The following is a 15,351-nucleotide window of genomic DNA, read 5'->3' as shown; positions in this document are numbered from 1 at the left end:
TAAATTCACTTCAAGATATTAGCAATACTGGTGCTTTGTGGAATGATGCAATAAATTAGTATAAGTTTTTTTTTGTTTAAATTGTACCAAGTTTGATTAGCTTTGGCTATTTTCTTGGTTTTTCTATTATACATCATATTGATACAATAAAAATAAACCGAATTTAACCAGGAAGTTGTTATTAACAGAAGATCCAATTGAATCTTTGCAAAAACCATGTGATAGCTTAGAGTAAAGGAAAATAGAGAATATATTGACTACCATGGGAATTGAACCAGCAACTCTGATAGTTGAGCTAAGTGCAATTCTTCCCAACTCAGGCATCCCAGAATAAATCTTCCTCATCAGACATTTTCTTAATATCTTGTTTATATGTATTTGTTTAAACATTGGAAATATGAATAATCTGCTGTTAAATATTATACAAATAGTGACTGTTTATGATTGCAATGGAAAGAATATTTTCATAAGTTGAATGGAACAGTCAATCTTTCAACAAATAAAAATATTCTTTCCATTCATTGCACGAATACAAGACACTCATTATTTGTTTTATACCACACCTAAATAGGTCCTTGTCATTTGATCATCTTCCAACCAAGCAAGTATCCCAGACTGTAAAAGTTATGCCTGTTGCCTACATGGGCATAGGCTATAGGCCCTTCCTAGCCTTGGACCAAAATTTCACCCCACCCAAGCCCATCTGCTCAAATCGATTCGGCCTAGCCTGGGCATATCCTCCGCGCAAAACTAGGCATATGCTATACAGTGTAGGCCCTAGGGCTATGCTTACGCTACAAATCCGTCCACGTATTTTTTAAAAAAGGGCCAAATTCCGCACGGATTTTGCGCAAATTTGAGCTAGTGTTTGAGGTATCGCCATGCTATTAAACTACTGGCGAGTCGATTGGCTGAGCGGTTAAGACGGGAACCATGACATACAGCCATAATATCGGCGCTGGTTCGAACGGCATGCTCGCTTATGGTTCCGGTGATGGTCAAGTCTTCTCGGATAAGGACTCTATACCGTAGGTCCAGTATACACGATTGGCTTGTGTGCACTTTAAAGAACCCAGTACACCGTTCGAGAAGAGTAGGGGGTTACCCCGGTGTACTGGTCCATAGTCCCCTGTCCGGCCACAGTAGGAGCGCTCACGACGCGGCCCATGTCAGGTATCATCCTACCTGCGAATCTTTCTACCACACTACGTAAGCTAGATCATACACACTAGCTACGTAGTGACTCGATAAAAAGAAGATTAAACTACTTTACAGCAAACCATAACTCCATGAGTAAACAAAATCTCTGATACATTGCACACCGCTAAGACAAGTTCAACCAGAAGTAGGCTTATGGTTATAGGTGACGTGGCGTCATTTCATAGATTTAACCTTCGGGAAAAAGTCAGTCCAGCGTCTTTTTAACTAATCAAAAGATTGTATTAGGTTGAAGTCATTTTGTATCCATAGTCAAAGTGCAGTGGAAAATACAGGTAATAAAAAAAATGCACGGCAGAACAAAATTTTTCGTGATGATTGATGAAATGGGGAAAATTTATAACTAATGTCACATGGTACGAAATCGACCAATCAAATGATTGGGATCTATTTATGTGTGTTAGCTAGCCCATTTATCTCAAACTCAGAACATAGCATTAGTAGTGATTGAAGGAAATGATATGATTTTGAAACTTAGAAGACACCATAACAAAAATTTAAAAAAAAATTATACTACCAGAAAAATTCTGAGACAGTGATGCAGTGTTTATAGTAAGTCACTTCTCAGATACAGATACGTTTTTCAAAGTGAGGGGGGGGGGCACTCCTCAGATACAGAGCCGGCGGAACATTTTTCAAAGTGAGGTGGTGTGGGGGCCACTAGCATTTCTTTCCAATCATACACAAATCTGCATAGACATTATATATTTTCTGCCAATAAGTGGGGAGCCCGGGCCCCCAGCCCGCAGTTCCGATGGCCATGAGATAAAGCATTCATCCTCAGCATTCCCCACTGAAAAATTACTGAACAAAAATAAATTAAAGTATATTGAAGTAGCTGAAAATTATAACCTTATACTTTCAGCCAACCTTCCCTCATATTCTCATTGCATTTGCATCACCTCGACCTATGCTCCCCTACCCATGCTCCCCCACCCCCATATCACACTCTAAGATACAGCATTGCAGTGGTATAATGAGGCCGGATGATTGGTCTATTTTACATCGGGAAGGCGTGTTGTTGGAACTGCATTTCATTTTCATAGATGATATATTTGCTGAGACTACCAGTTTATAGTGCATTACTCTTTTTTGTTTTAGCTTTAGTAGCTTATTATCTCACCAGCTGTCTTGTTGACACTGATCAAAATCATGAATAATATTCAATGTAGCAGTAATTTTCTTCACTCACCTAAGATGAGAGGTAATTTCCTCCGCGCTCTGATGTCAAGATGAGCAATTTACATAGCAGAAATCACAGTAGGAGATTGTTAAGGAATAGAATGCTACAGTGTGTTGCAGGGCTAATTTTGTTGAGGGTAGGTATATCCTAGAACAGGTACAGGCCCCACCTCTCTTTGCTCCTTTTAGGGGTGTTGAGGAGTATTGATTCAGATCAAGGGACTATTACAACACATAGTATTCTGTCTAGGATAAAAACAAGATTAAGCTTTTTTTTAGAATGAAAATCTCCATCTAGTTCCTTGTCCATCACACCAATAATTATCTTGTTTAATAGCAATAATAAAAAATTCCATAAATTTTGTAATTTAAAAAAATTCAATACAATTTCTTATTTATATTCATAATATAATATTAAATCATCATCATTTTAAACAATTGTCCTATGGTATCAGTTTATTGTTTTTTTATATATAGTTTAATCATTTTACTATCTTGGCGTGCGTAAGCTTGGCATGAGTTCAGTGAACCTCTCTTTCCGAAACATCTTAGTATTCTATGCCATATAATATCATATTTGCATTTTAAGATTTTTTTATTTAATAGTTTTGTACTATAGAGTAGCCATATTGGTAAAAATATATAGTAATCAGGTAGACAACGTAAAATATTACATGGCAGTGGCGAATCTAGAAATTAAAAAAATAGTGAGAGCCCAGGGATCAACCTTTCACAGATTGAGGGGAGTCCACCACCTCAGTCCTACTGTAAATATGTTATGGCACCTCTAGATGGCTGGAAATGCCACTCTCACACTTCAATTTGAATATAATTTTCTATTTTTCTCCATTTATTTTATTTTTTTTTTAAATTTTAGGAGGGCCTGGGTTGTCTGGGTTCCCTTACTGTGTGAGACTTACTGATTCCTTTAAAGACACTGTTGTCTTCACACACGTAATTACAAACCTTTACTAAAAGTTGATATATTTACTATGCATTTAAAGCCCTGGACAAACTGCCAATTTTTTTTTACCAAAGCATGTGACATGCCTATATTTGGTCATGATGACATCACATCATGACCATATATAGACACGTCATGACTATATATGGGCATACAATATTTGGTAATGTTGACAGTGCATTTGATGCATGCAATACCTCAGTGAAGAAGAGTCTTGTTATAAAGTACAGAATGATTAATAGACCTACTTTGTTACCGAGATTATCTTGTCAATAAACTTTCAAGTAATTAATGTAGATTGCACCATAGGAACCAATGATGTTTGTAAAAAAATGTCAGTAAAATTTCAGGCATTTCGAAGGATGACTATTAAAACAAAACTTGTCTCCTCTTGTGTAAAAGAACGTCTTTTCTTCTAAAACGAAAACTTCCCAGTGAATCAATTCTAGAATAATCAGAAACAAATGTACATTTTGATAACTTTGAGATCTTTATATTACTGCTCCTATATTGGGTAGGGGACAGCCTCTTGCAGTGAAGTTCAATTATATAGATAATAAATTGGTCTAATTTGAGAACTGGAGCCATGGTTGGAAATTACTTGTTTATGGTGTAGGATCCAACTTGAATCTATTTTCTTTAATCAAGAACACATTTAACAAACGTAGTCTTCTATCCTTACATTAGGTCTAGTACCCATACTGTCAGTCAGGTTTATACAACGTGTTCTATATCTGAATGTTTTTTGGTTGGAAGCAAAATTCACATTGACTAATGTTGGATACGAGCATTCAATACTCACATTAAACAACTTTCCTGAAATTCAATGTACGTTTTTTGCTTGAGTTCAATGTATGCTGCTGTGTCTCGTTAAAACATGTACAGGTGTAAACATTTATCCTAGTGAGATAGAGGAGTAACCATGGAGATGAGAGAGAGGAAAGAGGATGATATTGAGTTTGGAAATATGGATGGAGGTACATAAGTACAGTAAATCAATTTTGTTGTAATAATGAAAGATACAATTATAATGGTAAACCATTCATGAAGAAAGTTAGCATTTGGGATTCTTTTTATTTAGAATGTTCTTTTTTTTATTTTAGAGTAAAGAAGACAAAGGTTACTTTCACCGTCAATACGAAATACAACAATTCTGCATCAGATATTGCGAAGAAAGCAGGTAAGAATTTGTTGTTTTTGTATTCAATTTGAGGAAGCTTTTATACATATACAAAAATTAGAATCGTATATAATTAGTTGATCTGCATTCAAAACAGGGTTTTAGATATAATCACAAGATGGCCGATCTAATGCAAAATCATTAGAGTAGTAATAATAATAATAAATTACTAAAGTGCGCTGCAAGTGCTTTTAAATTTCTAAATTTGAAGCTTTTGAATTAGCAGATTTTTTTTTATTGTCCTAGCACTTTTGACAAAAGAATCATGATATAAATTTTGAATAAGACTGTACCACTGTGACATCATAACTGAATGTTCCTAATCCTGGGATAATACTTATCAAGTTAGGTGTACTTGTACACAATTGGACAATCTCTCCCACGCTACTGATGTTCTATTTATAAATGTCAGTGGTTTTTTAGCTCAACTATTATGATATATAATTTTAGATGCTTAGAGAGAACAGGTATGCCAGTTGCAGTGGTGGATCCAGGGAGTGGCAAAAAATGTGTAAAATCATTTTATGAGAGATTAAAATGGTGAGAAACCCCCACAGTATTTAAGGGGACATCCAAACCTTCCTCTCTTGACCATAGGTTCTACCCTCATCAGATATTATGTCTTTGATTGCCACTTGTGCCACTGCTGCAAATTCTGGATCAGCCAAAATGTCGTTTAAAGCTGGTGGTAACTGTTCATAATCGGAACTATGTACATTTTTATGAACTTGAATTTTTTTCTTCTTAACTTCACTAAAGTTTGACAACTTTATGTCTTTCTGGGAATTAATAACAAGTCTTAGGGTATTAATTTCTATGTTTCAAGATAGATATTTATTGTATTTTAGTGAAACTATTGATCTCTGCTCTTATTCTTGCATATGATGTGGCATGGACACTAATTAGTATTTAAAACAATCTTTAATCACTCCTTAGAGGATATTCCACTTATACTGGCACAATTAATAATTAATTATTAAGGTAATAATACTATTATTATAATTGTTTATTAAATGGTATTGTTTTTAAATATTGTTTAGCATATTCTGTATATTATAGTCTAAATTGTTTTTCACTTTTTTCCATTAAAATTTCTAAAGGAGTAAATCATATATTTCAAAACCTCAAAATAAGATGTTACCACAATTATATAATATTACATCTTGGTATTTAGCTAAGAGTCTTTTAAATGTTACGGCCTAACATTAGATTTCTATCTCCGCATTGCATCTCTAAATTCAATATAATTAACATCAATAAAACCATTCATGTCCCATAATGCTCGTTAGATGTAATGCGAACTTGCAAAAATTAGAAACATTTCAAACATAAGCAGATGCGAATATGGTACGTTGATTACCGTATTTGTCAAGCGCAGTGCACAAGACTCCCCGAGGAATGATCTTGTACTCCTTTTTTGTGTTGTTGACTTCCGATGCATCCGTCACCTGTGGAATAGAATTCATCAATCTATTGTGAGATTAAGGTCACTCTAGGCTTTTTTCAGACACAATTAGGTAATACAGGCCAAAGTAATTATTCTACTATGGTACAATAGTCTGATGATTGAGTTTTATCAACATGGAGAGTTTTTTTTTTTCTTATCTTGGATTACTTGTAGTTGAGTTAGAAATATAATATAAATTAAATGCGATAATCAAAAATAATCAATTATGGCAGATTTTACACTTAATATTTTTAAGCTTTTACGTATTCACACCTGTATGCTACTTATTATTACTTATTACTTAGTCATTTTAAATGTGACTCAGAGGAAGGAAAAAAATTAGGTACTCCTGAAAATTTGGTTTGTGCTGAGCCTAACCATAGGGTCTTATGTTTGTTCTGCATTCACTAATACAAAAAAACCAGGGTTTGTGCATATTTTAGAACAGGGGTGGGCATAAAATTCGACAGAGTGCCAAAGTGAATGTTTGATTTAACACTGAGGGCTGCACCCAAGTTTCTAGTGGGCTTTCGAAAAAAATCCAAGCCTTGCTTTTACACCACTTTATTCTCAGTTTTAATGTTACTTTTTATATATGAATGGTGTCGAGCCGTAAACAAACATTGTGTTTTCTAGCCAATGTTGCTTGGCCGGCCGCACATATAGGGTTTTTAAGTCATTTTTGCGAGCTGCAAAAAAATCGCTGTGTTGTCCCACAGATATTTGCGTATGTTTTTATTCTGTCCTTCCATGGACCTCAGGAACAATATCCAAGGGGTGGGATTTAATGGAAAGGTCCATTTCTAACCAACTGTCTACGGTAATACACGTCCATTTGACCTTTATTTATTCAACGACCTAATGCCATTTCCTGATTACCTTTACCACAATATGATGATACAGGCCATGCCTAGGACTGCCTACCTTTCGATGTGATGGCTTTAGGCAAATAAAGTGTAAAATGGCATAAGTTCGTAGAGCAAGAAATATAATAAGCACTAGAAATCTAAAAAAAAAAAGAACTTCAAAAAAATCAATCTAATGGTTGAGAAGATGCATTTAAACATTTATACATTCTATGTAGGCAAGGAAGATAAAGCAACTGAAAAATTTTGAATGAGATTATTTTGAGGCCTGCTAATAAAATGTCAAAAAAAAAAAACCTTATACAGCATATTTCAGTGGGTCACACAAATATAGGCCAAGCCTTGGCGCTAGCTGTTAAAAAAGGTATTGCATCATCGCGTTGTGAAACTTACCCTCGCACTATAGCAAACTGTTCACAACATACAAAATGTTCCACTAAATATTTTTATATTTTTTTTTATATTTGATAAATTATCATGATTGGTGAGTTTTAAAATGATGTCAGACAAGTTAACGATCATTAATCAATTAATTAATCAATCATTCTCTTACTCATCTCTTTATTAATACGATATCAAATCAATCAAAATGCCAAAGAATCCATTATAAAAATCAATCAAATAAATACATTTCTTTTTTCTTTCACTAACCTTGTTTGAGATGACTCCTTTTAGGTTTTATAGCGTATATTCTTAAGTATAAGACATGTTTAAACAGTAAATTATGATAAAAAAAAAACAGGGGATCCTCTTAATATACGCGCAACACATACACATTTTTGATTTTTAAATCATGTTCGTCTTATGTGCAGGTTGACCTTATCACGCAAATTTACTATTGAATTGAAGCTACTTACTGTTAGTAGTGAATGAACGCAATTTTAAATGTGGGGAAATAAGATTTTGATGAACTTTTAAAAGCCCATAAAATGGTATTACAGTTATTTTGAAGATTAGGCCTACATTTGGTTCCGTTGTTAGCCAGCTAGATGCAATATCAAGACCATATAAAAAGCAGTAAAAAGTAGGAATGTCGACCGTGAAACATGGTGGTGTGGGGGGGGGGGTGTCATCTTATACCCCCGACATACAAAAATTGTATTTCCTCAAACTCGGGTATCATCTTATACTCGGATTTGTTTTATAGACTATGCAAAAAGAGACAAATTATTAAAAAACCTCATTAGACATTCAAGCACTGCAAAACATAAACTGGATGAATTATTATTATTATTTTCTTTAACTAACCTTATTCCATATGACTCCTTTTATGAATTAATTTGTTATGCTTTATGTACCAGTTTTGTTTTATGGACTATGCAAAAAAGGGACAAATTATTCAAAATCGTGATTAGATATTCAAGCACTGCAAAACATAATATTGGATGAATTTAAAATATAATATATTTTTTTTCTTTTACTATTAACCTTGTTTAAGATGAACTTTATGAATTAACTTTTATGCTTTTATATACAAGTTTTGTTTCATCCACCGGTACCATACAAAAATGGACAAATTATTTTTAAAAAATGATTATATAAATTGCAGTACTGTACTGGATGAATTTGATGAAATTAAAATACTACTTATACCATGTATAATGAAGCTATTAGAATTTATAGAATTATTGCTTAATTAGTCACGCTCATGAATTGCAATGCCAGTGTCAACATATCACCACAAGAACAACTAAATATCTTGCACGCTCAGAGACTCAAAACTGGACAGAAAACATAGTGTAGTGTATCTTGAGGTGCTACAGACATTGATGGTGCCAGCAAGGACAGCCACTGTGTGTGCGCCAAATTATGGACATCCCTTGGTCGTCCCATCGCTGCTGTCCTTGTGTTTTAGATGGTGGCCTACGATAGCGCATTATCTTTCGGATGAAACATTTGAGCCATTGGTCCTGTGTGCATTATGGCCCATGTGCATGTTAAAAAACGCAGGGCTCTCTCCGAAAAAGATTAGGGGATTATCTCTGGATTCAGACTTTTGTGGGTTATCCTTTGTGTTGACACCTATAAATCCATCCATTCAATATACTCTATGCCATACATTACTTGTTTATACTGTCATTACTATATACTGTCATTAGATGTGGGTCGCTATTTATCCCATACCGGTTTAATAATGAATCTCTGTATACACTACTGTTAACAGTGTTTGTGGTCGACAAATTCCATTGCTTCCAATCTTCTCTCGCTGTATCCATCCATCTCTCCCTTGAACATCCTGTCCCTCGATTCCCATCAACTTTGATTTTTGGTTGATCCGACCTTTATTTCCTTCAACATGTTATACGGAGCAGCACAGCTGATCGTAACTGATCACTGATTCCAGGTTGGGTAGATTTAACCTGTGAGGCAAAGTGTTATACTTTAAACATTGCAAATTCAACAACCAATGCACAATCATTTCTCTGTAACCTTATGAAGACTGACTCAATTGGAACCCAGCTTTCGATACTGGCAAAATACACAATCGAGAAAGAAGGATAAGGACGCATTTGGATGTGACTAGATTCTAATTGTGGCCCAGCCCTTCCAGAGAATTACTAATTTTAATCTGTATCTTTGTGTGTGGTGTATTTGGTTTGTAAAAGTAATGGGCTTATCCGGAGTGGCAATCAAACTGAACAACTAACCAATCAGAAGCTAGGAATGTTTACTGACATTTGCACTATTGTTTCGTGGGACCCTAGCTACGATATTCACGGGGCGGGACTCAGGGTAAGTGGTAGCAGTGATTGTGATATCCCGAAGTAGGTAGGTTCACTCGGCCGATACATACTTTTATACGCTCTTCTATCTTTTTTTTACCAAATTCTTCTCTTAGACTTTTAGCAAATTCTATTGTATTACCTTTTTTTCAATTATTGTAGTACTGTATGGTCCAATTGCACAGCTGCGCACCTTAATTCACTCCAGGTTTTACTAAATACACTAGCCAGAATTATTTTGCATGCTGATATTAGAACACCTGTTAAAGACCTTATGGAATCTCTTAACTGGAAGGATGTAAACCAACAATGGGAACAGAATATTCTTTTAATGACATTTAAATGCTTATCGGGCACTGTTCCTGAATATTTAACTAATTTTTACAAATTAATTGATACTTACCATAGCATAAATACAAGAAGTAAATTAAAAAACACTTAGTCTTACCACAATGGCGAAATGATTTTGGAAAAAGAACTTTTAAATATTGTTCTGTTAAATTATAGAATAATCTCTCATCAGACCTTCGTAGCAATATTCATTCACTTTCCTTACAATCCCTTAAAAATCTCATTTAATTTCCCCTTTTGTTTTTCTTTTCTGTTTCTTGTATTTATATTATCTATATTTACATGTATATACGGTTTATATATTTTTATGCATTTTTCTTTTAATTTTATTTTGTAAATTAATGTAGTTTAAGATAATACCCTGGACCCCAGGGAAGAACAGTGTAATAATACTGACTGAGTATCCAGAATAAAGAAAGATTTCTATCTATCTATCTATCTATCTATCTATCGATCGATCGATCGATCTATCTCATCATGAATAATTAATTCTCTTTCATAAACTCGGCATAAACATTTTTTTTTCATATTACATTAAAGTAAATATTAATGCTTTCAAGTACCACATGAAATTTTGAAAAATTTACATTTTGGCGCTAATAGTTGTCGCCATCATTGTTATACATGTGCTTCATATCTACGTCTGGGCAAGTCTATGTTTATTGTTGGTGACATAGAATGAGAATGCAGGCTTTTACAGGTATTGTCTGATTATACATTCACTCATTACCGTCTATTAAATGATAGCATCTTTGTCGTCACAATATCATTTTCAATCAGAGGGGATGCACATAATGGATCACTTAATGATTGGAGGCATTTCACATAGTGCATCATTGGATATATATCTGGGCAGAAGATCAAGAAATTTATCATGGACTAGTACATTGATGGGATAACCAGTGGATTCGTCATGTTGGAGACATAGTGACTCCAGGCATGGGAGACATAATCCGACAGGGCATCTTGGGACACATTAGGGATTAGTGCATCACGGCAAGCATCTTTGCTCAGTTCATAATCGAAGAATTATAACATAGTGTATCGTGGGACATGTGATGGTGCAGTCAGCGATTGGATAAAATAATATGACTTAGTGCACCAATGGGAGACATTGTGACGTGAGGCACGATGGAAAATATTACGCATAACACAATGCATCATGGGACATCATGAAAGAATGTCAGTGCACCCTTTTCTCTGTACCAGGATCAATATTTGAGTATAGTCGCAAATTAAAGAGGAATTACGTAATTGTTCTTTAATCTGTTTGCATCTTTAGTCTAGCATCTTTAAATGAAACATACCATAACCATGCAGCATCATGCAGAATGCCATAATTTACAAGTTCTATTTAATTGTTAAACAACACGTTTTACAAGGATCTAGGATTCTGATTACAAATAATAATATTAGCAGGGGCGGATTTAGTTAGGGGAACATGACCCCCGTTTTTGCGACTACCATCTTATATTTTTTAACAGAAAAAAAAATGACATGCAAACACTATATTTAGTAATAGCATAACTGAACATGAAACATATCATTGTTGGATGCTTAGTTATCTGTTTTACTTATATTACATCTCAGCCTACAGTACTGTATACGAAATTGTTTCCCTCTCATTTCAAAAATTTTGCAATTTTTCGTAATGTCAAATATTGCCGTGAGTTAAAGGAATGTAATATCAAAAAAATTGTCGATGCTGAGATTTCTAGTATTCCCTACAGTGATAATTAAGTATGTTCAAATTGACAAATCACGATTAGGCTTAAATTAGATATTAATGTGAATAATTCTTGTGAAATTGTTGGTGACACCTTTTTATTTATGTTCATGAATTTCATAACATTCATGACAAAGCCGTTTAGCTTTTGCAGGGCAACACCATCTGAACCTATGAAGATGTAGCACGTTTCACATGTAATATGTAAAACGAAATTATAAATGTAAAAAACATAAATGTACTGTATATGAATGTATAAATTTCAGATTTGCCCTGTAGGGGCACGCAGGAGCTACATTGCAATTACTTGGTCAGTGTAGCGGTAGACAATCCTTTAAATTCTTAAATCTAATACAGAGTTTTTTTTTTTAGTGGATTAGCTGTGTGCACATAACATGCCTTTCAAAGAAGGTAATTACAGAAAGTGTCTTAGGAGTTATAGTGATCAACTCCCTGGTCTACCACGGACATGACAGTGACAGGTTGGAGTTGAATAGCTTTGTGGTTAAGATGCTCGCCTCCCTTTATCCCTGGTTCAAATCCTGTCAAATTCCAGAATTTTTTCTCACAACAAAACCCTACAAAACCCAACTCCATAAGCCTCCTTATAAGATTTATGTAGAACATGTTTGTCACATCAGAATGATTGCCATCTACAAGTATTAAAAGTATAATGTAGTGGAACATTATATCTGCCAAATCCCAGCTTGTGAGCTACAAAAGCTTATGGTACAAGAAGATATATCTCTTTGTAAAAAATCTAAAACATTTTTTTAAAGCAACAAACACTATCATTTTTCAAGTCAGAGCCTTTTGTTTGCAGTTTTCTTACATAATGACACAGTAGACTATGCAACTTTAACACATTAAAGAGGTAATTTTTAATGTCTATGAAATATAATTCTCGTGGATATGATTAAATTCAAATTTTGACATATATTGAAATTTATTCCAGGCATAAAAATGTTCTATAGTGGTCCACTAGGGAGTAATTGAAACATAGTAGAATCATAAATTTGCATTGTTCTTTTCACATTGTTACTATCCATTCTGTATTTTACACAAAATAAGGTTTGTTTTGTTCATAAATCAGAAGATAAGCTAAAAACAATAGATATTCGATGTCTCACAGGAACTATTGTTGTCAAAACAGACACTCAAAATCTCATTTAAGATAGTTTATTGTTTTATCTTTGAAATGTTAAATTTGAATATTCAATGCTGATTGTTAATAGAGAAAGATTAATACAAATGGTATTTAAAAAGGTAATATACAAGTAATGCTTTGATTCAGAAACTATAGATTAAGGTTTGGGGCTATAGGTGGATCTGAACAGATATACAGTAGATATCCATAGTAACTGAACGAATGGTGTAAATGCCTGTGATTAGATGAGTATTGATTCTAAACCAACAATTGCCCTTTTTCCAACAATTGGAACAACCTAGAAATAATAGAATAGTCCACCACCAGCTCATTCACATTTCTTTCTATTTGTAGAAAAATAAATATTAGAATACTACCTTAGTATAGTATCCAGGTAAGTATTTCACTCATAAACTACCAACATCCTGGTAGGTGTACAGTAATTAGTAGACCCATTGCTTGAAATAGGTGGCAATATGAATGAAGTTTTATATCAATGGCAAGGAAGTTTCTTGGAACAGCAGAGATTTGTGCTTGTTTCAGTAGTGAAGCCTTATGGTACATTTTTTGCTTTTGTATGATGAACAATTGTTAGCCTGCTTTTGTTTTTAAACATTTAAAAATGAAATTATTCAAATTCAAACCTTATAAAAAATGTTCCAGTTACCATTAAATGACTCCTTCAACTTAAAATATTTAATTATACCAAGATAATTATTTCAATAATTAATTTTCCCCACAGAACAATATATGTAGACCTGTGTTTTAAAAATGGCAATGATGCAAAAAAAATCATACCGTCAATTCCCCTATGTGAGTTCATTGTATTCAAAAGTGTTCGTAACACATTTATTCAAGGTTATAGATGTTTAGCATTCTCAAATGAGTATATATACTAATGAATGCCTTGACAATGCATATAAATGTGAGTATACGACGTAAGAGATACAACGCAATACTTGTCGTTGTACCATCTTCCTTTTTCACAACTATTTAAAGTAAATTTTACTACCCAAACATCTTAAAACTTGTGGATTATTCTGCTTATATATATTTACTGCATTTATCATCAAATAACTAAGCTGCCTAAGAAGGCATAACAAGATAGTTGAAAGAAGATGGACCTTTGTATTAAATCATTGTTCTAAAATTAGACATCTTATTTCATCATTGATCTCTAAAAAGACATCTTGACTGTTTGCTGGATAATCCCTTGGCCTGAATTATTGAAGATTTTAATGAGCAATTTACTTTGTTAATAAATATTGATGATAAAAGGAATTAATGTTAGTCTATGCAACTATTTTTAATAATAATAATAATAATAATAAGATTTATTATGCGCACATCTCCACTAAAGTGCTCAAGGCACTATAAAAATCAATTTAGAAATCATGCTATACAATAATCCAAGGGTCGTTTCTACTTCAATGAATTCATATAGTGTATACTACCATTAATTAATTATAATATTATTATTTTTAACATATTAGTGCTAATTAATTTAGACCTATTTATTACATTTTCGGCACAACAATTACAAATCAGGAAATGGCCAGAACTGTGCCAAAAAGTACCGTGGGCTGAGACCCCAGCACAAGATGTGGGTATCTAATCCTGTGGCCAAATAATAATAATATTAATATTATTTAATTATCACCATTATCCATCCGAAAGATGCCTAATCATTTTGCATAATTAACATATGCACAATATTCATAATAATGATTAATAATAATAATAATAAGTGGGATTTGTATAGGGCATAGTACAGAGGTCTAGAGTGATTTGATATTTATATATATATAGTGCTTATTTTACATTGCATGCACTTTCACCACATTAGAAAGACAAAGAGTATACATGGGACACAATCTAGCATGGTCTCACCTGGTAATGATAAGGTAATTCTCTATGCAAAGTATAAAAAGGTATTCTATGTTAGTAGGCCTACTGCATGTTATACTAGTTTCATTGTTGCACCTTTAACTTGTTAGAAATATGTGTGAAAAGTATAGGTACCGTAAATATAAGTAGGATTCTCGCATTATCGTGAATGTGTAAATTTATATATATAGAATTTTAATGATATTAAATGTTTCTTGAAATGGTTTTTGTATACTTAATAAATTCCCTGAGGTAATATGTCTTGCTAATCACACAAATATTAATAGTGTTGCAATGTTTCTTATGGCAATGTTTCTTATGAATATAATTGTATATGTAAAAAATATGTAAAATGTTATACAGTAATTGTTTTTTTAAAAATTCAATTGAACTTGGAACACTAATATAGATGATACTGGCATATGCTCCTACACTTTCAATTATGTAATGAAAAATATTTGTTCTCAATAAATAATAGTAAACTAATATGAATTTAATATACTTTGGCTTATTATGATATATACAGTATATATATATATATATGCCACTGACTTGATAAAGGGTTACGCCCGAAAGATCTCGTCTATTTTCTTAATAAATTTTGAGGCAAATCTATTACCATCTCTACGAGTTTTATTTTATATATATATTTGCCTATGC

The 15,351-nt window shown here is 33.3% G+C and overlaps 1 protein-coding gene across 1 annotated transcript in view; it reads left to right on the top strand.

Moving 5' to 3' along the window:
- The window catches only part of LOC117112702, an 82,628-nt gene that overhangs the window by 57,041 nt on the left and 10,236 nt on the right, over positions 1-15,351 (top strand). The window contains exon 9 of the mRNA XM_033255842.1: positions 4,468-4,544. Within this exon, the coding sequence (XP_033111733.1) occupies positions 4,468-4,544 (77 nt within the window). The remainder of the gene's footprint in view (positions 1-4,467; positions 4,545-15,351) is intronic.

The sequence above is a fragment of the Anneissia japonica genome, unplaced genomic scaffold, assembly GCF_011630105.1.
Source record: "Anneissia japonica isolate Jap-2015-1 unplaced genomic scaffold, ASM1163010v1 scaffold432_len584295_cov189, whole genome shotgun sequence".
In the NCBI taxonomy this organism is placed as follows: domain Eukaryota; kingdom Metazoa; phylum Echinodermata; class Crinoidea; order Comatulida; family Comatulidae; genus Anneissia; species Anneissia japonica.
Note: the sequence above shows the minus strand (reverse complement) of the source record. Positions and strands in the feature narration are given on the sequence as shown.